Source organism: Rana temporaria, chromosome 13 (assembly GCF_905171775.1).
Source record: "Rana temporaria chromosome 13, aRanTem1.1, whole genome shotgun sequence".
Classification (NCBI taxonomy): domain Eukaryota; kingdom Metazoa; phylum Chordata; class Amphibia; order Anura; family Ranidae; genus Rana; species Rana temporaria.
In genome coordinates, this window is record NC_053501.1 from 118,875,652 (window position 1) to 118,903,151 (window position 27,500).

The following is a 27,500-nucleotide window of genomic DNA, read 5'->3' on the forward strand; positions in this document are numbered from 1 at the left end:
AAAAAAAACACACACGATCGGTTAATCCAATGAAAACGGTCCTTCGGTCCGTTTTCATCAGATGAACCGATCGTGTGTACAGGGCATAGGGGTTTTGGCTAGGGTTGATGGGGTAAGAGTCAAGGTTATGGCTGGGGTTGATGTTGGGGTTAGAGTCAAGGTTATGGCTAGGGTTGATGTTGGAGTTAGAATCAAGGATACGGCTAGGGTTGATGGCTAGGGTTGATGTTGGTGTTAGAGTCAAGGGTATCCTTGGTCAAGATTCAAGGTTATGGCTAGGGTTGATGTTTGGGGTTACAGATACAATTATTGCCAGGGTTGATGTTAAAGTTACTGTTAGGGTCAAAGTTGGGGTTAGAGTTAAGGCTACAGTTCGGATTACAGTACGGGTTTACAGTAATGTCCCGTACACACAATTAGAATATTGTACGATCGTATGACTTTTTTCACTTAATTTTTTTTTCGTAAGGTTTACGGCTAGGGTTGATGTTGGGGGTTAGCATCAAGGTTACGGCTAGGTTTGATGTTGGGATTAGAGTAAGGGTTTTGGCTAGGGTTGATGGGGTTAGAGTTATGGTTATGGCTAGGGTTAATGTTGGGGTTAGAATCAAGGATACGGCTAGGGTTGGTGTTGGGGTTAGCGTCAAGGTTATGGCTAGGGTTGATGTTGGGGTTAGAGTCAAGGTTATGGCTAGGGTTGATGTTAAGGTTAGAGTCAAGGGTATGGCTAGGGTTGATGTTGGGGTTAGAGTCAAGGTTATAGCTACGGTTGATTTTGGGGTTAGAATTAAGGGTACGGCTAGGGTTGATGTTGGGGGTTAGCACCAAAGGTTACGGCTAGGGTTGATGTTGGGATTAGAGTAAAGCCACATGGTCGGAATTCCAATGGGACTCTTTCTGTCGGGAATTCCAACAGAAATTTTTATCAGACGAACCGATCGTGTGTACAGGGCATTACTCTAATCACAACATCAACCCTAGCCGTAACCTTGATGCTAACCCCCAACATCAACCCTAGCCATAACCTTAATTCTAACCCCAACATCAACCCTAGCCGTAACCTTAATTCTAACCCCAACATCAGAATTGGTTCTCAATTTTCCCGTCGGAATTTTCAACTGACTTTTTCCGCTTGGAAATCCCGATCGTGTTTTACGGGGCATAAGGGTTTTGGCTAGGGTTGATGGGGATAGAGTTAAGGGTTTTGGCTAGGGTTGATGGGGTTAGAGTTAAGGGTTTTGGCTAGGGTTGATGGGGTTAGAGTTAAGGGTTTTGGCTAGGGTTGATGAGGTTAGAGTTAAGGGTTTTGGCTAGGGTTGATGAGGTTAGAGTTAAGGGTTTTGGCTAGGGTTGATGGGGTTAGAGTTAAGGGTTTTGGCTAGGGTTAATGGGGTTAGAGTTAAGGGTTTTGGCTAGGATTGATGAGGTTAGAGTTAAGGGTTTTGGCTAGGGTTGATGTTGGGGTTACAGATAAAATTATTGCTTGGGTTGATGTTGAGGTTACAGTTAGGATTACAGTACGGTTTAGAGTTAGAGTTAAGGTTATGGTTAGGGTTAAAGTTGGGGTTAGATTTAGGGTTGTCTTTAGGGTTAAAGTTGGGGTTAGATTTAAGTCTTCTCTGTTCCTCAGTATCGGACATCGTGTTCTCGGCTAACAAAGGAACCACATTGTGGCACGAGAACAGATCTAGGAACGTTGAAAGGAGCTTCTCTTAACCACAGGAGCCACTTAAATCCCATTGTACCAGAAAAAAAACTATTGATTCCGATCCATTATGCCAAAATGGCAAATTTCCCAATTTTGTACCGTAAGCCTCGAAATTTCGCTCTTCCTCAGTATGAACCCAATTCATTTCTTCCAAGGGACTTCTCGTAGATTACGATACCCCGAAAACCCCGATCCACCTCCATGTCCCCCAACTCTTCATCTCCACCACGTAAGTCTAATTGTCCTTCAAAAACACTTTCCGACAACCTTTTTCTTAAATTTTCTGAGGGCTTGTTATATTAATATTCCACAAACCTCCCCCCCCCCCCCCACCCCACCCCCACCCTCCTACAGATAACCATTACACCACCTCCCTTCCCCTCCCCCCTTTTTTTTCCTTAAGGCATTTAGAAACACCAAGTTTCTACCAACGATCCAATTTGCGGAAATCTACGCCGACACACACAAAGGAGCAGAGCCGCGCTCTATCAGGAAATTGCAGGAGCACCAAAGTGGACACCGGTGATGGTCGGCAAGATGGAGTGGAAGAAGATAAATCCACAATTGTGTGATATTGTTCCAAAAAAAAAAAAAATAAGAGAACAAATGCCCCCCCCCCCCCCAGAAGGAGAGGGTGCAGTGAGGGTTTGGGTGATGGAATACCGGGGCAGATTTTTGGACATTACAAAATTTGGGCAAGTCCGGAATTTTACTCCACCACCTTCCCACCACCCCCCCTCCAGTTCCCGCAGGTAATTACCGTCATCCAGCTCGGTTTTTAGGTCCCTCCAGTAACAAACTGATTTGCGCTTATGAAATATTAAAAGCCCCCCCCCCATCCTCCAGGTACCTTTCCCCCCCCCCACTCCCACCCCCCCCCTATCCCAATGGTGCGGAGAAGACACAGGTGCCTAAGACTTTTATCCCAAGAACTTGCAATCTAGTGCAGTGGTGGTGGAAGGAGGTGGAATTTGTGCTGGGAGGGGGAGGGGGGGGCCGAAGTAGGGGGAGAACATGTGTACCATGATGGGAAATTTTAGGTGTAGAGAATTTGTGCTAGGAGGGGTACATTTATTTTTTTGGGGGAGGGGACATTTTAGTGGGGGGGGGGCAGATTTGTACAGGGAGTGGGGCATTATGTGTCAGCAAAACCCCCCCTCCAAAAAACAACAACGGGGGACTAATCTGCATGCTTACCCCCTAAGCATAAGTTTTCCCTCCTCCCTGTACAAATCTGCCCCCCCCCCCCCCGCCTAGCACAAATTCTCTACACCTAAAATTTCACACCCCCCCCACTTCGGATCCCCCCCTCCCAGCACAAATTCCGCCTCCTAGCTCAAATGCCCCCCCCCCAAAAAAAAAGATAAGAAATTTACCCCTCCTAGCACAAATCTCTAACCCCTAAAATTTCCCCTCCTAGTACACATCTTCTCCCCTCCTAGCACAAATTTTTGCCCCCCCCATCCCCCAAGTCCCCCAAATTCAAATCCCCCCCCTCCCAAAAAAAAATGCCACCTAGTAAAAATCTTCTACCCCTAAAATTTCCCTTCCTGGTACACATTTCCTCCCCCACTTCCAATCCCCCCCTCCCAGCACAAATTCCCCCCTCCTAGTACAAATCTTTGCTCCCCCATCCTCCAAATTTCTCTAGCTTAAATTCCCCCCGAATCCCCCCTCCTAGCACAAATCTTTGCCCCCCCCCCCCATCCCATGAGTTCAAATGCCCCCCACCCAAAGAAAAAGATAAAAAATGTACCCCCTCCTAGCACAAATCTTATAGCCCTAAAACGTCCCCTCCTAGAAAACATCCCCCCCACTTAAAATCCCCCCTCCCAGCACAAATTCCCCCCAAATCCCCCATCCTAGCACAAACCTTTAGACCCCGCCCCCAGAAGTGTAGAGTGTGGGTGTATAATTGGACCCCGCCCCCAGAAGTGTAGAGTGTGGGTGTATAATTAGACCCCGCCCCCAGAAGTGTACAGTGTGGGTTTATAATTGGACCCCGCCCCCAGAAGTGTACAGTGTGGGTGTATAATTAGACCCCGCCCCCAGAAGTGTACAGTGTGGGTGTATAATTAGACCCCGCCCCCAGAAGTGTACAGTGTGGGTGTATAATTAGACCCCACCCCCAGAAGTGTACAGTGTGGGTGTATAATTAGACCCCGCCCCCAGATGTGTACAGTGTGGGTGTATAATCAGACCCCGCCCCCAGAAGTGTACAGTGTGGGTGTATAATTAGACCCCGCCCCCAGAAGTGTACAGTGTGGGTGTATAATCAGACCCCGCCCCCAGAAGTGTACAGTGTGGGTGTATAATTAGACCCCGCCCCCAGAAGTGTACAGTGTGGGTGTATAACCAGACCCCGCCCCCAGAAGTGTACAGTGTGGGTGTATAATCAGACCCCGCCCCAGAAGTGTACAGTGTGGGTGTATAATTAGACCCCGCCCCCAGAAGTGTACAGTGTGGGTGTATATTTAGACCCCGCCCCCGGGAGCTGGCAGTATAAATAATGTCCTGGCCCCAGGAGCTTACAATTTAGGGTTGTAATGAGTCCCTGGCCCCAGGAGCTTACAGGCTATTGTTATGATGGGACCCTGACCCAAACAGCTTGCAATCTAGTGGCATGGACCAGTAGTTGTTCCCAGGAGCTTACAATCTAGTGTAATGTAATTTGCAGTCTTGTGATGTAATGCCAGAGCTCACGGTAATTAGGTTTGCAGTCTGTTGCTATAATGAGTGGCTCAATAAACCACCCCCTCGTTACTGCCACAGGAAGCTTACCATCTATTCTACGACCCGCCGGTCTGAGAAGCCTTCCAGCCTGGGTGGTTTCACCAATTTGCCGAACACCAACTTCATACATGGGATTGCATGTCATAGTCTTACATAGGCCCTTATTTCTAGAGGAGCCCAACTGGACCCCAGACAGAGCTCTGGGTGTAATGACAGGTCCTCATTCTCAACAGATCCCAACTGGACCATGGGCAGAGCTCTGGGTGTAATGACAGGTCCTCGTTCTCAACAGATCCCCACCTGGACCATGGGCAGAGCTCTGGGTGTAATGACAGGTCCTCGTTCTCAACAGATCCCCACCTGGACCCCAGACAGAGCTCTGGGTGTAATGACAGGTCCTCATTCTCAACAGATCCCAACTGGACCATGGGCAGAGCTCTGGGTGTAATGACAGGTCCTCGTTCTCAACAGATCCCCACCTGGACCATGGGCAGAGCTCTGGGTGTAATGAGAGGTCCTTGTTCTCAACAGATCCCCACCTGGACCATGGGCAGAGCTCTGGGTGTAATGAGAGGTCCTTGTTCTCAACAGATCCCCACCTGGACCATGGGCAGAGCTCTGGGTGTAATGACAGGTCCTTGTTCTCAACAGATCCCCACCTGGACCATGGGCAGAGCTCTGGGTGTAATGATAGGTCCTCATTCCCAAAGGACTCCAACTGGACCCTGGGTAGAGCTCTGGGTGACAGGTCCTCATTCTCAACAGATCCCCACCTGGACCCCAGACAGAGCTCTGGGTGTAATGACAGGTCCTCATTCTCAACAGATCCCCACCTGGACCATGGGGAGAGCTCTGGGTGTAATGACAGGTCCTCATTCTCAACAGATCCCCACCTGGACCCCAGACAGAGCTCTGGGTGTAATGACAGGTCCTCATTCTCAACAGATCCCAACTGGACCCTGGGCAGAGCTCTGGGTGTAATGACAGGTCCTCATTCCCAAAGGACTCCAACTGGACCCTGGGCAGAGCTCTGGGTGTAATGACAGGTCCTCGTTCTCAACAGATCCCCACCTGGACCATGGGCAGAGCTCTGGGTGTAATGACAGGTCCTCGTTCTCAACAGATCCCCACCTGGACCCCAGACAGAGCTCTGGGTGTAATGACAGGTCCTCATTCTCAACAGATCCCCACCTGGACCCCAGACAGAGCTCTGGGTGTAATGACAGGTCCTCATTCTCAACAGATCCCCACCTGGACCATGGGCAGAGCTCTGGGTGTAATGACAGGTCCTCGTTCTCAACAGATCCCCACCTGGACCATGGGCAGAGCTCTGGGTGTAATGACAGGTCCTCATTCTCAACAGATCCCCACCTGGACCCCAGACAGAGCTCTGGGTGTAATGACAGGTCCTCATTCTCAACAGATCCCCACCTGGACCCTGGGCAGAGCTCTGGGTGTAATGACAGGTCCTCGTTCCCAACATACCCCAACCGGACCATGGGCAGAGCTCTGGGTGTAATGGCAGGTCCTCATTCTCAACAGATCCCCACCTGGACCACGAGCAGAGCTCTATGTGTAATGACAGGTCCTCGTTCTCAACAGATCCCCACCTGGACCATGAGCAGAGCTCTGGGTGTAATGATAGGTCCTCATTCCCAAAGGACTCCAACTGGGCCCTTAGCAGAGCTCTGGGTGTAATGACAGGTCCTCGTTCCCAACATACCCCACCTGGACCCTGGGCAGAGCTATTAGTGTAATGACAGGTCCTTCTTCCCAACAGTTCCCACCTGGACACAGCTTTGGGTGTAATGACAGGTCCTCGTTCTCAACAGATCCCCACCTGGACCATGGGCAGAGCTCTGGGTGTAATGGCAGGTCCTCGTTCTCAACAGATCCCCACCTGGACCCCAGACAGAGCTCTGGGTGTAATGATAGGTCCTCATTCCCAAAGGACTCCAACTGGACCCTGGACAGAGCTCTGGGTGACAGGTCCTCATTCTCAACAGATCCCCACCTGGACCATGGGCAGAGCTCTGGGTGTAGTGATAGGTCCTCATTCCCAAGGGACACCTACTGGGCCCTTAAAAGAGAACTGGGTGCAGTGACAGGTCTTCAACTCAAGCAGACCCCACCTGGACCCTGGACAGAGCTCTGGGTGTAATGTCAAGTCCTTATTCCAACAGACGCCCAACTGAACCCTTAGCAGAGCTCTAGGTGTAATGACAGCTCCTCGCCCCCAGTAGACCCAACCTGGACAGAAATCTTTTTGTATTGACAGGTCCTCCTTCCCAACAGACACACCTGGATCCTGGACAGCGCTCTGGGTGTAATGACAGGTCCTCATTTTTATGAGACCCCCCCACCTGGATGCTTAACAGAGCTCCAGGTGTATTAACAGGTCCTCATTCCCAACAGTTCCCACCTGGACCCTGGACAGCGCTTTGGGTGTAATGACAGGTCCTCACCTCCAGTAGACCCAACCTGGACAGAAATCTTGGTGTGATGACAGGTCCTCCTTCCCAACAGACCCCGCCTGGACCCTGGACAGCGCTCAGGGTGTAATGACAGGTCCTCCTTCCCAACAGTTCCCACCTGGACACAGCTTTGGGTGTAATGACAGGTCCTCACTTCCAGCAGACCCTACCTGGATGCTTAACAGAGCACTAGGTGTAATGACAGGTCCTCGCCCCCAGTAGACCCAACCTGGACAGAAATCTTGGTGTATTGACAGGTCCTCCTTCCCAACAGACCCCGCCTGGACCCTGGACAGCGCTTTGGGTGTAATGACAGGTCACCTCACCTCCAGCAGACCCAACCTGGATGCTTAACAGAGCTCTTGGTGTATTGAGGGGTCCTCATTCCCAACAGTTCCCACCTGGACCCTGGACAGCGCTTTGGGTGTAATGACAGGTCCTCACCTCCAGTAGACCCAACCTGGGCAGAAATTTTGGTGTATTGAGGGGTCCTCATTCCCAACAGACCCTTCCTGGACCCTGGACAACTCTCTGGGTGTAATGACAGGTCCTCGCCTTCCAGTAGACCCAACCTGGACAGAAATCTTTGTGTAATGACAGGTTCTCCTTCCCAACAGACCCCACATGGACCCCGGACAGTGCTCTGGATGTTATGACAGGTCCTCATTTTTATGAGACCCCCCACCTGGACCATGCACAGAGCTCTTGGTGTATTGAGGGGTCCTCATTCCCAACAGTTCCCACCTGGACAGCGCTTTGGGTGTAATGACAGGTCCTCACCTTCCAGTAGACCCAACCTGGACAGAAATCTTGGTGTGATGATAGGTCCTGCTTCTCGAAAGACCCCCCTAGACCCTGGACAGCACTCTGGGTGCAATGACAGGTCCTCCTTTCCAACAGTTCCCACCTGGACCCTGGACAGCGCTCAGGGTGTAATGACAGGTCCTCATTTTTATGAGACCCCCCACCTGGATGCTTAACAGAGCTCTAGGTGTATTGAGAGGTCCTCATTCCCAACATTTCCCACCTGGACAGAGCACTAGGTGTAATGACAGGTCCTCACCTTCCAGAAGACCCAACCTGGACAGAAATCTTGGTGTGATGACAGGTCCTGCTTCTTGAAAGACCCCCCTAGACCCTGGACAGCGCTCTGGGTGTAATGACAGGTCCTCCTTTCCAACAGTTCCCACCTGGACCCTGGACAGAGCTCTGGGTGCAATGACAGGTCCTCCTTTCCAACAGTTCCCACCTGGACCCTGGACAGAGCTCTGGGTGTAATGACAGGTCCTCATTTTTATGAGACCCCCCACCTGGACAGCGCTCTTGGTGCACTGACAGGTTCTCACCTCCAGCAGACCCCCCCACCTGGACCCTGGACAGCGCTCTGGGTGTAATGACAGGTCCTCATTTTTATGAGACCCCCACCTGGACCCTGGACAGCGCTCTGGGTGTAATGACAGGTCCTCATTTTTATGAGACCCCCACCTGGACCCTGGACAGCGCTCTGGGTGCAATGACAGGTATTCATTTTTATGAGACCCCCCACCTGGACCCTGGACAGTGCTCTGGGTGCAATGACAGGTCCTCATTTTTATGAGACCCCCCCACCTGGACCCTGGACAGCGCTCTTGGTGCAATGACAGGTTCTCACCCCCAACAGACCCCCACCTGGACCCTGGACAGAGTTTATTGTATAAGTCGCCCCCCCCCCCCAATCCCATCCCCGCTCCACCTGCCTGTGGACTCATCAGCTGCTCCCGGCACACAGAAGGTTCATTAACCCTTACAAATCCCACTTCTATTCAATTGCAAGCACTCCCCCCCTCCTCCTGAGACCCCCCTCCAGGCCTGTCATTCTTTGGACCCCACCCCCCCTTCCTGATTTTTGCATTACACACCTTGCCCCCCCCTCCTCCTCTGTGCCTTTTCTGCCCTCCCCTCCCCCAGCTAGAGAGCTTCAGCACCAAGGATAGCTCAGAACAATGGCCCAGCCAGGGAGCGTCTGCAAAGTCTCCTCTCCCACAGCAGGAGCAGCAGATCTCTCCCCAGCAGGACAGCAGGAGCAGCGGTCCCTCAGCTGGTGTGCATTGTGGCCCCCCCCCCCCTCCGAATCCCAACAATGCAGCCCTGGGGGGGGCTCAGTCCCTATCTTCTACAATCCGGGACACAAAACCTCCCCCCCTCTACCGAGAGCTCAGAGCTGGAAAGATGCTCCCTACAAGAATCCCCTGCTAAACATTTAATAGAGAGAATCCTGATGGACAATCCCAGAGAGCCTGTAAAACCTAAGGGTCCCAGGGAGCCATCTGTCCCCTATATGTGTTTAACATAGGGAAGGGCCCATCCAGAAAGAGCAAGTTGCGTGCCATTGGTTGGCGGAGGAAGGGTTAAAGGAACCTGTTTAGCCTCCCTGCATGGGGCACAGCTGCTGCCATCCAATGGGTAGACTGTCAGAATCCCTTTAATCTACCCCCCCACCTCCTTTCATCCAGCCTTGTGTACGTTTGTGGGCGTGTGTGTCTTTTTATCCCCGGCCCCTCACTCTGACATCATTGAGAGTCAGGTTGGGGCGGGCATTTGGGCACCCAGGGAGGGGGCATCTGTTGGGAAAGAAAAGATTTTGAATCAGACCTCAAGATTCACTAAAGGGAGAAGAAGCATCTGGGTCTACAGGAGGGGAGGGGGTGAGGGTATCGACCGCTGTACCCCAAAAAAAAAAGAAGAAAAAAGAAGAAGACTTGAAGTGACCGCCCCCCCCTCCAGGCTTTGGGATCGATACTCTAACTGCATCACACAGGAGCACAGGGGCACTTCTTCAGCTGGCCTGGCATTTATCAAGTCCTCGGAGTGGCACCGGTGGCAGAAGGCAAAGAGGAACCCCCCCTTCCTTCCCCCCCCTTCCCAGTCCACCCCAAAGAAAACACCCCTGCTGGACAGGTTGATCCGGGTGGCACCTTCGAAGGGGGGAACTCCACACCTTGGACCGTCGAGTCTTGGTTATTTCGGGGCACAAGTGCCTTCTGCCACCCTCCCCTTTCCCCTCTACCCACCTCCTCGCCCCAATGAAGGAGCCGGATGCCATTAAACTCTTCATTGGGCAGATCCCCAGGAACCTCGAGGAGAAGGACCTCAAGCCAATCTTCGAGCAGTTTGGCAAAATCTATGAACTCACGGTCATCAAAGACAAATTCACCGGGGTGCATAAAGGTAAGGCCAAGAGGGTTCTACGTTGAGGTGGGTACGAAGAGTTTTGGGGGAGCTGGAGGGAGGGGGTTCATGGACTACCTCCTTGTTTATTTTAATTTTTAGGGTCCTACAAAACCCACCCACCCTACTTTTAGATCTTGGTTCATAGTGGCACCCAACAGCACCCTTCAAATGCCACCAGTTGCAGAGATGGGATGCCAAGTCTGGCAGTTGAGTTTTTAGATACATTGGGTGGGTTTGGAAAAGGTGGTCATGTCTAAATGGGGTTCCAAAGATAAATGTCCCCCCCCCTGTTCTTGAAGAAGGACTCTGTCCAACCGAACCCGACCAGTTTTGAAGGATGACAGCTGCCGCCTCATCTCATGGTGCCTCCAGGAAGGTCAGGGAGAGAGGGGGAGAGGTTCCCAAGGTGAAGAGGAAGCAGGGAGGCAGGGGAACAAAGGAAAAATCCTGAGATCCAGGAGAATTCCCAGATGTCATGAGTGATAATAACAGCAACACTGGATGGGGAATATCTGGAGAGACTCGGGAGCAGACAAAGGGTGAGCTTAGCTGCTTGAAGAACAATGGGAGCCGGCTGACATTGAGTACAGGAGATGTAGGGCAGCAAAGGGGGAACAAAAAAAATCACCCCCTTTTTTTCCGCAAAGGCAGATCGGAGAAGCCGGGGCTTCAGGGGGGTTTGCTGGTGATGTTGGGGGCAGGGTGATGTGTGATATTTGTGGAAGATGGTGTGACAGATGGCAGTGGAAGGGGGAGGGGGCGGCGGGGGGTGGGGGGGTTGTGGGTGGTTGGGAGATCAAGGGACACTTAATGAAGCGACACTGGTTAAGCTGAGCTGGGGGAAGGAGGCTCGGATCTTTGGTACTGGGGGGGGGGCCTAAACCCACGAGAGGGGCCCTCAAACCCAAACCGACCCACCTGTCCCAACTCCAAGGTCCACCTAGAATTATCCTCCACAAGTCTCAGTATTCCAGAAAGGACGGCTGTTTTCCGGGGGGGGGGGGGGGTTGTTTTTTCTGTAGATTGCAAGCTCTTGGGGGGAAAACCCCCATATTGTAAGATCCTTATCTATGTCTAGATTGCAAGCTTTTCGAGCAAGGCTTTTTTTTATAAAATGACGAAACCCAAATCTTATCAGCTTTTTCGGGGGAAGCCGCAAAATTTGACAGCGTGTGACAATGCCTCTAGATTGCAAGCTTCTTGGGCAAGGCTCTTGATAATGGTCAGCTGGGAAAGGGATACAGTTAAAGCGTCAGCCCCTTGGGCAAGCCCAACGCCTTTTGGTTGTACACTTCTGTTTTTTTTAATGCTGGCTTTGTGCTGTCACTAGAGTGCAAGCTTCTTGCGCAAGCGCCTCCCTTTATTCACTTTAACATCAGGCGAATCCTTATTTTTAGAGTGTAAGCTTCTTGTGCAAGCGCCTCCCTTCATTCACGATAACGTCAAGCGAATCCCCATCGCTAAAGTGCAAGCTTCTTGTGCAAGCATCTCCCTTTATTCACGATAACGTCAAGCGAATCCTCAGCGCTAGATTGCAAGCTTCTTGTGCAAGCGCCTCCCTGTATTCACAATAACGTCAAGCGAATCCTCAGCGCTAGAGTGCAAGCTTCTTGCGCAAGCGCCTCCCTTCATTCACGATAACGTCAAGCGAATCCTCAGTGCTAGAGTGCAAGCTTCTTGCGCAAGAGCCTCCTTTTATTCACGATAACGTCTACCGAATCCTCATCGCTAGAGTGCAAGCTTCTTGCGCAAGCGCCTCCCTTCCTTCACGATAACGTCAAGTGAATCCTTATCGCTAGAGTGCAAGCTTCTTGTGCAAGCGCCTCCCTGTATTCACAATAACGTCACGCGAATCCTCGGCGCTAGATTGCAAGCTTCTTGCGCAAGCGCCTCCCTTTATTCACGATAGCATCAAGTGAATCCTCATTTTTAGAGTGTAAGCTTCTTGCGCAAGCACTTTCTTTTATTCATGATAACGTTAAGTGAATCGTTGGCACTAGAATGTAAGCTTCTTGCACAAGCGCCTCCCTTTATTTATAACGTCAAGTGAATCCTCAGCGCTAGAGTGCAAGCTTCATGCGCAAGAGCCTCCCTTTTTTCATGTTAACGTCAAGTTATTTCTCGGTGCTAGAGTGTAAGCTTCTTGCGCAAGCGCCTCCCTTTATTTATGATAACGTCAAGTGAATCCTCAGCGCTAGAGTGCAAGCCCCTCCCTTTATTCACGATAACGTCAAGTAAATCCTCGGCGCTAGATTGTAAGCTTCTTGCGCAAGCCCCTCCCTTTATTCACGATAACGTCACGCGAATCCTCGGCACTAGAGTGCAAGCTTCTTGCACAAGCGCCTCCCTTTATTCACGATAACGTCACGTGAATCCTCGGCGCTAGAGTGTAAGCTTCTTGCGCAAGCGCCTCCCTTTATTTATGATAACGTCAAGTGAATCCTCAGCGCTAGAGTGCAAGCTTCTTGCACAAGCACCTCCCTTTATTCACGATAACATCACGTGAATCCTTGGCGCTAGAGTGCAAGCGCCTCCCTTTATTCACGATAACGTCACGCGAATCCTCAGCGCTAGAGTGCAAGCTTCTTGCGCAAGCGCCTCCCTTTATTCACTTTAACATCAGGTAAATCCTTATTTTGAGAGTGTAAGCTTCTTGTGCAAGAGCCTCTCTTTTCTCACAATAATATCAATCAAAGCCTCAGCTCTAGAGTGCAAGCTTCTGGGGCGAGACTTTTAAGTGTATACAATGTATATTTATAGCCATTTTTTTGTAGCTCTTACTCTTAGAGTGCAAGCTCTTGCGGGGTCTGTCTTGCTCCTTTCGGCGGGTAGATTGTAAGATGTTGGTCACACCAGGGCATCGCCCCCAAATCACAAAGCTGCCCAAAATTAGAGCGCTGAAAAAAGTCACAACAATTTATTGATTTATATTATGACCACATAAAAACACCTGACGCGTTTCGGAGTCCCAACTTTCACCTTCGTCAGGGCTTTAGAACATTTATTTATTAGAGAGCCGAGCCTTGGCCGCCCAGAGCAACCGGCCAGTTTCACACACTGGCAGCAGGCGGTAGGTTGCTGAGTGGTTGCCATAGTTACTGTGCCTTGCACGTCCTCGCTGCCTTTTGCCCATGGCTTGCAATGTTGTTGCCGATTTCTACACTACGCCCATATGGTTCTCCTTGGCAGATGTACCTTCAGAAACTGCCAACAAAAAAAAATATGTAGGTCTATTCAAAGGTGCCATAGATTGACAGCCATTGTGGGACTACAAGCCCCAATGTCACCTGACTGGTGAGGCATGCTGAGACTTGTAGTTCTTTGGCCGCTCTCCAGGTGGTCACCTGCCTCTTCCACTTCATCCTCTCGGATTTTCACTTTTTTTTTGTAGGCTGAAGCCAATCTCCGAAATGGATTGAGGATTTTGTAATTGGCTTTAGGCTTAACCCGTCAGTGCCTGAAGGCACATTCATCAACTGGGGGGGGGGGCTTTATACATGAGGGCCACCTGGAAGGAAGAAGGGGGTTACTGAGGGGGAGGGGGACCCAGGGTTTCCCGAAACTCAGCTGGCTTCCAGGTGTGAAGGGTGTTTCTGCGCCCCCCTTGTCAGGTGCCCTCAACGTTGAATCTCAGGTGAGGTGAAACAAGAGAACCCATTGTGACTTCCAAAGGTCTGAAGAGCTCATGAATTATTCCACCCCGTCATTGTCTTCTCCTTGCTGACAGCGCCCCGCCGGTGTCACACCTTACCACCCGCCACCAGGCCTGCTAAGGCGCAGATATTCTAAACCTAGTTCCCCCCCGCCACTCCCTCCACTCTACAAAATTTTCAAAGCCCTCGTCCATGAAAATGGCCAACGGCGAACTCTGCCAAAAGGTTTTCCGAAAAACCCGATCGAGTGCCACAGAACGCAAATGGTGGCAAGCTCTATGTTTCTCGACACAAAATTCGAGGGGCGGGCCCAGATTGGGCACCGTTGTTCCACCACGGTGGCGGTCGGAGATGTCAATGGCAAGATGGCTTCCCGACAAAAAAAATTTTTTATATGTTGAACTGTGTCAGGGGGGATGCTGGGAATATCCAGGGATGACGGACGCAGCTTGTCAGAGAGAGATCTCCCCAAGTCCGATCAACACCAAAAACACATCCATGGCCACCTGGTCATTCCCCCAATCTGTGATACAATTACTAATGGAATATTCCTTGACCAGATATTCCGGCAACCTTCACTTCTGGACCTCTGTATTCATTTATCATCTATCTATTCCATATCTATTTATCTGCTCACCTACTTTTCTTTCTTTCTAATTATCTCATCTTTGGCCTCCCTATCATTGATAGATAGACCTCCAGGCTTGGTGAATTGGGGGTGAATTATCTGGTTGGGGGTGCTCCTAGTCTTTTCTCTTTCCTTCTCTTCTTTTCTCTTCCCTTCCCTATAAGACCCCCAACGTTGGTGTATTGTGGGTTCATCGGTTTGGGGGCACCCTAGTCTATCAATCTATTTATCTAATCATCGACGTACCTTCTATCTAATTTTCATGATTTACCCTTTCTAATTTTACTAGTTCAACTTTTATTCTATCTTTCTAATTATCTCAATTTTGACCTCCCTATCAATGATGGATAGACCTCCAGCCTTGGTGAATTGTGGGTGGAGTATGTGTTTGAGGGGGGGGGGGGGTGTTAGACTATCTATCTATCTATCTATCCACTCGCCCCTGCTTTCTAATTTTCTTGCCTCTTGATCTTCCATATCAAAACTTCCAGTCTTGGTGAATTATGGGTTGAGTATCTGGTTATGGGGTGTCCTGGTCTATCTATCTATCTATCTATCTATCTATCTATCTATCTATCTATCTATCTATCTATCTATCTATCCACTCATCTGCTTTCTAATTCCCTTAGATCTTGACCTGCCTATCAATGATGTCTAGACCTCCAGTCTTGGTGAATTATCTGGTTGGGGGTGCTCCTAGTCTCTTTTCTCTTTCCTTCCCTATAAGATCCCCAACGTTCGTGGATTGTGGGTTCAGTATCGGTTTGGGGGAATACTAGTCTATCTATCTATCTATCTATCTATCTATCTATCTATCTATCTATCTATCTATCTATCTATCTATCTAATCCTCTACGTACCTTCTATCTAATTTTCATAATTTACTGTCTTTCAAATTTTACTAATTCCACTTTTATTCTATCTTTCTAATTATCTACATTTTGACCTCCCTATCAATGATGGATGATGATCAATGAATTGTGCGTGGAGTATCTATCTATCTATCTATCTATCTATCTATCTATCTATCTATCTATCCACTCGTCTAATTTTTTGGGCTCTTGACCTGCATATCAATAATGGCTAGACCTCCAGCCTTGGTGAATTATGGGTTGAGTATCTGGTTGTGGGGTGTCCTGGTCTATCTATCTATCTATCTATCTATCTATCTATCTATCTACTCTATCTATTCACTCGTCTGCTTTATAATTGTCTTGGCTCTTGACCTGCCTATCAATGATGTCTAGACCTCCAGTCTTGGTGAATTGTGGGTGGAGTATCTGGTTGTGGGATGTCCTAGACTGTCTGTCTATCTATCTACTCATCTACTTTTCTTTCTTCTTTCTAATTATTATCTCAGAATTGTGGGTGAATTCCATCCCCTTCCCTATAAGATCCCCATCATTGGTGGATTGTGGGTTCAGTATCGGTTTGGGGGTGTCCTAGTCTATTAATCTATCTAATCATCTACGTACCTTCTATCTAATTTTCATAATTTACTGTCTTTCTAATTTTACTAATTCAGTTTTCATTCTATCTTTCTAATTATCTCAATGTTGACCTCCCTATCAATGATGGATAGACCTCCAGCCTTGGTGAATTGTGTGTGGAGTACCTATCTATCTATCTATCTATCTATCTATCTATCTATCTATCTATCTACTCACTTTTTTGGGTTCTTGACCTGCCTATCAATAATGACTAGACCTGCAGTCTTGGTGAATTATGGGTTGAGTATCTAGTTGTGGGGTGTCCTGGTCTATCTATCTATCTATCTATCTATCTATCTATCTATCTATCTAATTCCCTTAGCTCTTGACTTGCCTATCAATGATGTCTAGACCTCCATCCTTGGTGAATTGTGGGTGGAGTATCTGGTTGTGGGATGTCCTAGACTGTCTGTCTATCTATCTATATATCCACTCGTCTGCTTTTCTAATTTTCTTGGCTCTTGGCCTGCCTATCAATAATGAGTAGACCTCCATCCTTGGTGAATTATGGGTTGAGTATCTGGTTGTGGGGTGTCCTGGTCTGTCTGTCTGTCTACTCATCTGCTTTCTAATTCCCTTAGCTCTTGACTTGCTCTATCAATGATGTCTAGACCTCCAGCCTATGTGAATTGTGGGTGGAGTATCTGGTTGTGAGATGTCTTAGACTGGCTGCCTCTATCTACTCATCTAATTTTCTTTCTTCTTTCCAATTATCTCAGTTTTGGCCTTCCTATCATTGATAGATAGACCTCCAGTCTCAGTGAATTGTGGGGATCTTCCCTATAAGATCCCCAACCTTGGTGAATTGTGGGTTCAGTATCTGTTTGGGGGTGTACTAGTCTATATATCTAATCTATCTAATCATCTACATACTTTCTACCTAATTTCCATAATTTACCTTCTTTTTAATTTGACTAATTTTACTTTTATTCTATCTTTCTAATGATCTCAATCTTGACCTCCCTATCAATGAACAATAGACCTCCATCCTTGGTGAATTGTGGGTGGAATATCTGTTTGGGGGGGGGGGGTCTTAGTGAATTATGGGTTGAGTATCTGGTTGTGGGGTGTCCTGGTCTATCTATCTATCTTTCTATCTATCTATTCATCTACTTTCATTCTATCTTTGTAATTATCTTGGTTCTTGGCCTCCCTATCAATGATGAGTAGACCTCCAGTCTTGGTGAATTATGGGTGGAGTATTTGGTAAAAGTGTGATCCTCGATCTATCTATCTATCTATCTATCTATCTATCTATCTATCCGCTCATCTACTTTCATTCTTTCTTTCTAATCATCTTGGTTCTTGGCCTCCCTATTAATGAGTAGACCGCCAGCCTTGGTGAATTATGGGTGGAGTATCTAGTTGGGGGTGCTCCTAGTTATTCTATCTATCTATCTACTAGTCTGCTTTCTAATTTTCTTGGCTCTTGACCTCCATTCTTGGTGCATTATGGGTTGAGTATCTGGTTGTGGGGTATCCTGGTCTATCTATCTATCTATCTATCTATCCGCTCATCTACTTTCATTCTATCTTTCTAATTATCTTGGTTCTTTGGCCTCCCTATCAATGCTGAGTATACCTCCAGTCTTGGTGAATTATGGGTTGAGTATCTGGTTGTGGGGTATCCTGGTCTATCTATCTATCTATCTATCTATCTATCTATCTATCTATCTATCTATCTATCTATCCGTTCATCTTCTTTCATTCTATCTTTCTAATTATCTTGTTTCTTGGCCAACCTATCAATGATGAGTAGACCTCCAGTCTTGGTGAATTATGGGTTGAGTACTTAGTTGGGGGCTCTCCTAGGTCGACCTATCTATCTATATATCTATATATCTTTCCGCTCATCTACTTTCATTCTAGCTTTCTAATTATCTTGGTTCTTGGCCTCCCTATTAATGATGAGTAGACCTCCAGCCTTAATGAATTGTAGATGGAGTATCTAGTTGGGGGTGCTCCTAGTTCTATCTATCTACTAGTCTGCTTTCTAATTTTCTTGGCTCTTGACCTCCAGTCTTGGTGAATTATGGGTTGAGTATCTGGTTGTGGGGTGTCCTGGTCTATCTATCTATCTATCCGCTCATCTACTTTTATGCTTTCTTTCTAATTATCTTGATTATTGGCCTACCTATCAGTGATGAGTAGACCTCCAGTCTTGGTGAATTATTGGTGGAGTATCTGGTTGTGGGTTGTAGTCTTTCTATCTATTGATCTATCTATCTATCTATCTATCTATCTATCTATCTATCTATCTATCTATCGGTTCATCTACTTTCCTTCTATCTTTCTAATTATCTTGGTTCTTGGCCTCCCTATCAATGCTGAGTAGACCTCCAGTCTTGGTGAATTATGTGTTGAGTATCTGGTTGTGGGATGTCCTGGTCTATCTATCTATCTATCTATCTATCTATCCATCCTTTCCTCTGCTTTTATTCTACCTTTCTAATTTACTTGGTTCTTGACCTCCCTATCAGTGATGAGTAGACCTCCAGTCTTGGTGAATTATTGGTGGAGTATCTGGTTGTGGGTTGTAGTCTTTCTATCTATTGATCTATCTATCTATCTATCTATCTATCTATCTATCTATCTATCTATCTATCGGTTCATCTACTTTCCTTCTATCTTTCTAATTATCTTGGTTCTTGGCCTCCCTATCAATGCTGAGTAGACCTCCAGTCTTGGTGAATTATGTGTTGAGTATCTGGTTGTGGGATGTCCTGGTCTATCTATCTATCTATCTATCTATCTATCTATCTATCTATCTATCTATCCATCCTTTCCTCTGCTTTTATTCTACCTTTCTAATTTACTTGGTTCTTGACCTCCCTATCAATGATGAGTAGACCTCCAGTTTTTGGTGAATTATGGGTTGAGTATCTGGTTGTGGGGTGTCCTGGTCTATCTATCTATCTATCTATCTATCTATCTATCTATCTATCTATCTATCTATCTATCTATCTATCTATCTATCTATCTACCTGTCTAGCTATCTATCCGTTCCTCTACTTTCATTCTATCTTTCTAATTATCTTGGTTCTTGGCCTCCCTATCAATGGTGGTTATGAATTATGGGTTGAGTATCTGGTTGTGGGGTGTCCTGATCTTTCTATCTACCTAGCTATCCGCTCATCTACTTTCATTCTATCTTTCTAATTATCTTGGTTCTTGGCCTCCCTACCAATGGTGGTTATCCCTCCAGTCTTGGTAAATTGTGGGTTGGAGTATTTGGTTTGGGGTGATCCTAGATCGATCTATCTATTTTTCTATCTATCTATTTATCTATCTATTTTCAATCTATCTATCTATCTATCTAATCTATCTATCTAATCTCAGTTCTTGGCCTCCCTATCAATGGCGGTTACCCCTCCAGTCTTGGTGAATTGTGGGTGGGGGGAGGGGAGGGGGTGCCTGGTATCTGTCAGATTGTATGTGTGTGTCAGCCTTTGTGTCAAGGTGAGATGACTCATCCCGGCGATGTTGTCGGATCATATAGACGGGAGGGATGTGAATAATTTAGTAATAATAAACACGGCGGTACAATCACACTATGGTGGGGGGGGGGGCGGGACTTTGTCCTGGGGGGACACATCAGAAGAAATAGAAATATTCCTCCCACGTCTCGTGGAATCATAAAATAATCATTTGGTGTTTGTGTTGCAGAACGTTGGAGATCTTTTACTGTTGTCTCTATTTTTTTTTTTTTTTTTTCCATATAATAATAAAATATTAATAATTTCATAACTGATAAGACATTTAATAATCAATAATAAGACAACCGATCACTGGACAATCTTTGGAGGATGGTGAGAATTTGTTCTTCTCTCCTAATTGCCAAGACTGGACACATCAAGCGGTGGGAGGTTATCCTGTGGCAGGAGTGCCCATTATGAGGGGTTCCCACCATTCCTGTGCTGAGTTCCTGGGTCTGTACACCCGCTGTGCCCATTATGAGGGGTTCCCACCACCCCTGTTCTGAGTTCCCGGGTCTGTACACCCGCTGTGCCCATTATGAGGGGTCCCACCATCCCTGTGCTGAGTTCCCGGGTCTGTACCCCCGCTGTGCCCATTATGAGGGGTCCCACCATCCCTGTGCTGAGTTCCCGGGTCTATACCCCCGCTGTGCCCATTATGAGGAGTTCCCACCATCCCTGTGCTGGGTTCCCGGGTCTGTACACCCACTGTGCCCATTATGAGGGGTTCCCACCATCCCTGTGCTGAGTTCCCGGGTCTGTACACCCGCTGTGCCCATTATGAGGGGTTCCCACCATCCCTGTGCTGAGTTCCCGGGTCTGTACACCCGCTGTGCCCATTATGAGGGGTTCTCACCATCCCTGTGCCGAGTTCCCGGGTCTGAACACCCGCTGTGCCCATTATGAGGAGTTCCCACCATCCCTGTGCTGAGTTCCCAGGTCTGTACACCCGCTGTGCCCATTATGAGGGGTTCCCACCATCCCTGTGCTGAGTTCCCGGGTCTGTACACCCGCTGTGCCCATTATGAGGGGTTCCCACCATCCCTGCGCTGAGTTCCCGGGTCTGTACACCCGCTGTGCCCATTATGAGGGGTTCCCACCATCCCTGTGCTGAGTTCCCAGGTCTGTACACCCGCTGTGCCCATTATGAGGGGTTCCCACCATCCCTGCGCTGAGTTCCCGGGTCTGTACACCCGCTGTGCCCATTATGAGGGGTTCCCACCATCCCTGTGCTGAGTTCCCAGGTCTGTACACCCGCTGTGCCCCATTATGAGGGGTTTCCACCATCCCTGTGCTAAGTTCCCGGGTCTGTACACCCGCTGTGCCCATTATGAGGGGTTCCCACCATCCCTGTGCTGAGTTCCCGGGTCTGTACACCCGCTGTGCCCATTATGAGGGGTTCCCACCATCCCTGTGCTGAGTTCCCGGGTCTGTACACCCGCTGTGCCCATTATGAGGGGTTTCCACCATCCCTGTGCTAAGTTCCCGGGTCTGTACACCCGCTGTGCCCATTATGAGGGGTTCCCACCATCCCTGTGCTGAGTTCCCGGGTCTGTACACCCGCTGTGCCCCATTATGAGGGGTTCCCACCATCCCTGTGCTGAGTTCCCGGGTCTGTACACCCGCTGTGCCCATTATGAGGGGTTCCCACCATCCCTGTGCTGAGTTCCCGGGTCTGTACACCCGCTGTGCCCCATTATGAGGGGTTCTCACCATCCTTACTGGGTTTTAATTAATGTAATGTTATGGAGGATTGAACAGCCGGGTGTAATTCTCGGTATCTCCTTTTATTCTGTATGTATGGACTCTGCACAGTACCACTTCTCTTGTCCTGTATGTCGGGTGTAATTCTCGGTATCTGTCCTTGCTCTGTGTGTATGGACTCTGCTCAGTACCACTTCTCTTGTGTAATTCTCGGTATCTCTCCTCTCTTGCAGGATGCGCCTTCTTGACGTACTGCGCCCGGGAGTCGGCGCTGAAAGCTCAGAGTGCTCTCCATGAACAGAAGACGTTGCCGGGGGTAAGTGTCTGCGGCGGGGAGGGGGGGGTGAGTCATGTGACCTCGTCCCCCGCGCTTTATAAATAGCACATTATAATTAATGCTCCTCCTGTGGAAGTGTCAGTTGGGGGGAGGGGGGGGGGGGCTCATGTACAGATGTGTCAAGTTCACAGATAATACCCCCCCCCATCACTCTCACTAGATGCCCCGCCCTTTTCCCCAGGTGGATTCGTAGTGCATAGGGAGTTCTGGGTGCGCCACCCTGCTGGGGGTGGGGGGTATTGTGGCCTCCAACAGGATGTTTATGTGACGGCTTCACTATATATAGCGCAATGCTCTGCAGGATCCTGGAAAGACTTTTATTGAAAATAAACTTAAAATTGAATGAAAAAAAAAAGAATAATTATAGGAGCTGTGAAGTCACGCTCCTTTTATTTATAGGGTGACAACATTTGTCATATCCTTCAATTCTGCTGAGTGCGTGTCACTGCTCTGCCTCCTGCCTGCTATTTGGTTTAGTAGTCACCTTGCCATGTTGGTGACGTCCCTCTAGTAGGTCAACATACGCTCCTACTGTAGGCCTGATGTCAATCTTCAGCTAGTGTGTGGCTAATATAGGTCCTTTTTTAAATTCAGGGGTACAGTTAGATGCTGCGGGCCCCTGAGCCCCCCCCCCCCCCTTGCCACATAAAAGCTTTCCAGGGTCCTGCTCTGCACTTTTGTAAAGGCTTTTTATATAAATAGATGTTCTTTGGAGACAGGTACTCTTTAGATGGGGTGCAGTAGACACAGCTGTCCACAGGTCCATAGGGGGGGGGGCCTTGTGAATTCTCCTCCCCTTTTCTGTTTCCAGCTCTATGGGCCCAATGCTATTTCATTACACCTCTGGATATGTAGGGAGGAAGGGAGGCAATAGGTAGAGAAGGGGTGGCGGGGGCAGAAGGGCAGCTAGTGTGGCTTTAGGTGGGTCATGCAGTACACAATTCAGGAAAGGACAGGAGAATGTCACAGGCTTCAGTAGAGAGGACACTGGGGAGGCCATGAGGAGGCTGGCATTAAGAAAGGTGGGGCAGTAAAGCAAATAATAGTGAGGTTGGGAGTGGAGATAATTATGAAGACTTAAGCTGGACCGTTTGGTAGAAAAGGCAGGAGAGTGGTAGGAACGGGTGTTGGTAGAGAAGGCAGGAGGAGGGTGGTAGGGATGGAAGTTAGGGGGAAGGTGGCACAGATGGGCATTGGTAGAGAAGGCAGGTGGAGGGTGGTAGGGATGGGCATTGGTAGAAAAGGCAGGCGGGTGGTAGGGATTGGCGTTGGTAGAGAAGGCAGGTGGAGGACGGTAGCGATGGGCGTTGGTAGAGAAGGCAGGAGAAGGGTGGTAGGGATGGGTGTTTGTAGAGAAGGCAGGAGGAGGGTGGTAGGGATGGGTGTTGGTAGAGAAGGCAGGTGGGTGGTAGGGATGAGCATTGTTAGAGAAGGCAAGTGGGGGGTGGTAGGGATGGGTGTTCGTAAAGAAGGCAGGTGGGGGTGGTAGGGATGGGTGTTGGCAAAGAAGGCAGGTGGAGGGAGGTAGGGATGGGCATTGGTAGAGAAGGCATGTGGAGGTTGGTAGGGATGGGCGTTGGTAGAGAAGGCAGATGGAGGTTGGTAGGGATGGGCGTTGGTAGAGAAAGCAGGTGGAGGTTGGTAGGGATGGGTGTTGATAGAGAAGGCAGGAGGAAGGTGGTAGGGATTGGTGTTGGTAGAGAAGGCAGGTGGAGGTTGGTAGGGATGGGCGTTGGTAGAGAAGGCAGGTGGTTGGTAGGGATGGGTGTTGGTAGAGAAGGCAGGAGGAAGGTGGTAGGGATTGGTGTTGTTAGAGAAGGCAGGATGAGGGTGGTAGGGATTGGTGTTGGTAGAGAAGGCAGGATGAGGGTGGTAGGGATGGGTGTTGGTAGAGAAGTTAGGAAGAAGGTGGTAGGGATGGGCGTTGGTAGAGAAGTTAGGAAGAAGGTGGTAGGGATGGGCGTTGGTAGAGAAGGCAGGTGGAGGGTGGTAGGGATTGGTGTTGGTAGAGAAGGCAGGATGAGTGTGGTAGGGATGGGTGTTGGTAGAGAAGGCAAGTGGAGGGTGGTAGGGATTGGTGTTGGTAGAGAAGTTAGGAAGAAGGTGGTAGGGATGGGCGTTGGTAGAGAAGGCAGGTGGAGGGTGGTAGGGATGGGCGTTGGTAGAGAAGGCAGCAGGTGGAGGGTGGTAGGGATGGGCATTGGTAGAGAAGGCAGCAGGTGGAGGGTGGTAGGGATGGGCGTTGGTAGAGAAGGCAGCAGGTGGAGGGTGGTAGGGATGGGCATTGGTAGAGAAGGCAGCAGGTGGAGGGTGGTAGGGATGGGCATTGGTAGAGAAGGCAGCAGGTGGAGGGTGGTAGGGATGGGTGTTGGTAGAGAGGACAGAAGAAACATGGTGAGGACAGAAGTTGGGTAGAAAAGACAAGAGGAAGATGGTAGGGAAGGGAGTTGAAAGAGAAGACAGGAGGAGGATTGCATGGAAAGGAGTTGGGCAGAGAAAGGGAATATGAAGGTGGTAGGGAAAGGAGTTGAAAGAGAAGGCAGAAAGAGAAAGTTTGGGACAAAAGTTCAGAAGAGAGGGGGTTGTAGAAAGTAAAAAGGAGGGTAGTGGGAAAAATATGAGTTAGGCAGATAGAAGAATAATGGTGGTAGGGCCGAAGTTGGACAGAGAAAACAGGAGTAGACTGGTAGGGACCAGAGTTGGGCAGAGAGGATAGGAGGAAGGTGATTGGGACCAGAGTTGGATAGAGAACTGGAGTGGGGTGGTAGCGAAAGGTGTTGCGTGTAGAGGGAAGGATAGAAGGAACAGGAGTTCAGTAGGGAGGACAGGAGAAGGATGGTAGGGACAGGAGTTGGGTTGAGAGGACAGAAGAAGGATGGTAGGGACATGAGTTGGGTAGAGAGGACAGGATGAGGTTGGTAAGGACAGGAGTTGGGTTGAGAGGACAGGATGAGGTTGGTAGGGACAGGAATTGGGTAGAGAGGAGAGGATAAGGTTGGTAGGGACAGGAATTGGGTAGAGAGGAGAGGATAAGGTTGGTAGGGACAGGAATTGGGTAGAGAGGAGAGGATAAGGTTGGTAGGAACAGGAGTTGGGTAGAGAGGATAGGAGAAGGATGGTAAGGACATGAGTTGAGTAGAGAGGACAGTATGAGATTGGTAGGGACAGGAATTGGGTAGAGAGGATAGGAGAAGGATGGTAGGGACAGGAGTTGCGTGGAGAAAAGAGTGTGGTAGGAATAGGATTTGATTAGGGAAGGGAAGAAAAAACAAAAGTTTAATAGAGAGGACAGGAAGAGTGTGGCAGTGCCATTTTTGGGTAGAGAAAGGATAGTATGGACAGAAATTGGGTAGAGAGGACAGGAGGAGGTTGGTGGAGACAGGAGTTGGGTATAGAAGGGGAGATGGTTAGGACAGGAGTTGAGAAGAGGATAGTAGGGAGGGTAATTGGGTAGAGAGAGGAAGGTGGTAGGAAAAGTTGAGTGGAGAGGACAGGAGTTGGGTAGAAAAGGGTGGATGGTAGGAACAGGAGTTGGATAAATAAGACTAGAGGAAACTGTCAGGGACAAGAATTTGGTAGAAAGGGGAAGCTGGTAGGAACAGGAGTTGGGTAGAGAGGACAGGATGAGGTTGGTAGGAACAGGAGTTGGGTAGAGAGGACAGGATGAGGTAGGTAGGGACAGGAGTTGGGTAGAGAGGACAGGATGAGGTTGGTAGGGACGGGAGTTGGGTAGAGAGGACAGGATGAGGTTGGTAGGGACAGGAGTTGGGTAGAGAGGACAGTATGAGGTTGGTAGGGATGGGAGTTGGGTAGAGATGACAGGAGGAAGTTGGTAGGGATGGGAGTTGGGTAGAGAGGACAGGAGGAAGTTGGTAGGGATGGGAGTTGGGTGGAGAGGACAGGATGAGGTTGGTAGGGACAGGAGTTGGGTAGAGAAGACAGGATGAAGTTGGTAGAGACAGGAGTTGGGTGGAGAGGACAGGATGAGGTTGGTAGGGACGGGAGTTGGGTAGAGAGGATAGGATGAGATTGGGAGGGACAGAAGTTGGGTTGAGAGGACAGGATGAGATTGGTAAGGACAGGAGTTGGGTTGAGAGGACAGGAGAAGGATGGTAGGGACAGGAGTTGGGTAGAGAGGACAGGATGAGATTGGGAGGGACAGAAGTTGGGTTGAGAGGACAGGATGAGATTGGTAAGGACAGGAGTTGGGTAGAGAGGATAGGAGAAGGATGGTAAGGACATGAGTTGAGTAGAGAGGACAGTATGAGATTGGTAGGGACAGGAATTGGGTAGAGAGGATAGGAGAAGGATGGTAGGGACAGGAGTTGCATGGAGAAAAGTGTGGTAGGAATAGGATTTGATTAGGGAAGGGAAGAAAAAACAAAAGTTTAATAGAGAGGACAGGAAGAGTGTGGCAGTGCCATTTTTGGGTAGAGAAAGGATAGTATGGACAGAAATTGGGTAGAGAGGACAGGAGGAGGTTGGTGGAGACAGGAGTTGGGTATAGAAGGGGAGATGGTTAGGACAGGAGTTGAGAAGAGGATAGTAGGGAGGGTAATTGGGTAGAGAGAGGAAGGTGGTAGGAAAAGTTGAGTGGAGAGGACAGGAGTTGGGTAGAAAAGGGTGGATGGTAGGAACAGGAGTTGGATAAATAAGACTAGAGGAAACTGTCAGGGACAAGAATTTGGTAGAAAGGGGAAGCTGGTAGGAACAGGAGTTGGGTAGAGAGGACAGGATGAGGTTGGTAGGAACAGGAGTTGGGTAGAGAGGACAGGATGAGGTAGGTAGGGACAGGAGTTGGGTAGAGAGGACAGGATGAGGTTGGTAGGGACGGGAGTTGGGTAGAGAGGACAGGATGAGGTTGGTAGGGACAGGAGTTGGGTAGAGAGGACAGTATGAGGTTGGTAGGGATGGGAGTTGGGTAGAGATGACAGGAGGAAGTTGGTAGGGATGGGAGTTGGGTAGAGAGGACAGGAGGAAGTTGGTAGGGATGGGAGTTGGGTGGAGAGGACAGGATGAGGTTGGTAGGGACAGGAGTTGGGTAGAGAAGACAGGATGAAGTTGGTAGAGACAGGAGTTGGGTGGAGAGGACAGGATGAGGTTGGTAGGGACGGGAGTTGGGTAGAGAGGATAGGATGAGATTGGGAGGGACAGAAGTTGGGTTGAGAGGACAGGATGAGATTGGTAAGGACAGGAGTTGGGTTGAGAGGACAGGAGAAGGATGGTAGGGACAGGAGTTGGGTAGAGAGGACAGGATGAGATTGGGAGGGACAGAAGTTGGGTTGAGAGGACAGGATGAGATTGGTAAGGACAGGAGTTGGGTAGAGAGGATAGGAGAAGGATGGTAAGGACATGAGTTGAGTAGAGAGGACAGTATGAGATTGGTAGGGACAGGAATTGGGTAGAGAGGATAGGAGAAGGATGGTAGGGACAGGAGTTGCATGGAGAAAAGTGTGGTAGGAATAGGATTTGATTAGGGAAGGGAAGAAAAAACAAAAGTTTAATAGAGAGGACAGGAAGAGTGCGGCAGTGCCATTTTTGGGTAGAGAAAGGATAGTATGGACAGAAATTGGGTAGAGAGGACAGGAGGAGGTTGGTGGAGACAGGATTTGGGTATAGAAGGGGAGATGGTTAGGACAGGAGTTGAGTAGAGGATAGTAGGGAGGGTAATTTGGGTAGAGAGAGGAAGGTGGTAGGAAAAGTTGAGTGGAGAGGACAGGAGTTGGGTAGAAAAGGGTGGATGGTAGGAACAGGAGTTGAGTAAATAAGACTAGAGGAAACTGTCAGGGACAAGAAATTGGTAGAAAGGGGAAGCTGGTAGGAACAGGAGTTGAATAGAGAGGACAGGATGAGGTTGGTAGGGACAGGAGTTGGGTAGAGAGGACAGGATGAGGTTGGTAGGGACAGGAGTTGGGTAGAGAGGACAGGATGAGGTTGGTAGGGAAGGGAGTTGGGTGGAGAGGACAGGATGAGGTTGGTAGGGACGGGAGTTGGGTAGAGAGGACAGGATGAGGTTGGTAGGGATAGGAGTTGGGTAGAGAGGACAGGATGAGGTTGGTAAGGATGGGAGTTGGGTGGAGAGGACAG

The 27,500-nt window shown here is 49.0% G+C and overlaps 1 protein-coding gene across 6 annotated transcripts in view; it reads left to right on the top strand.

Annotated features, from left to right (window-relative positions):
- The first annotated feature begins 9,043 nt into the window (after window positions 1-9,043).
- CELF3 (CUGBP Elav-like family member 3) overlaps window positions 9,044-27,500 on the top strand; it is a 52,532-nt gene continuing 34,075 nt past the window's right edge. Inside the window, exons 1-2 of one of the 6 annotated variants that reach the window (XM_040332461.1) lie at window positions 9,044-10,122; window positions 21,310-21,392. In XM_040332461.1, the coding sequence (XP_040188395.1) occupies window positions 9,978-10,122; window positions 21,310-21,392 (228 nt within the window). In that variant the 5' untranslated portion in view covers window positions 9,044-9,977. Of the gene's footprint in view, window positions 10,123-21,309; window positions 21,393-27,500 lie in introns of those variants that run through there. The other 5 variants (XM_040332460.1, XM_040332462.1, XM_040332463.1 and 2 more) reach the window with 5 other exon arrangements.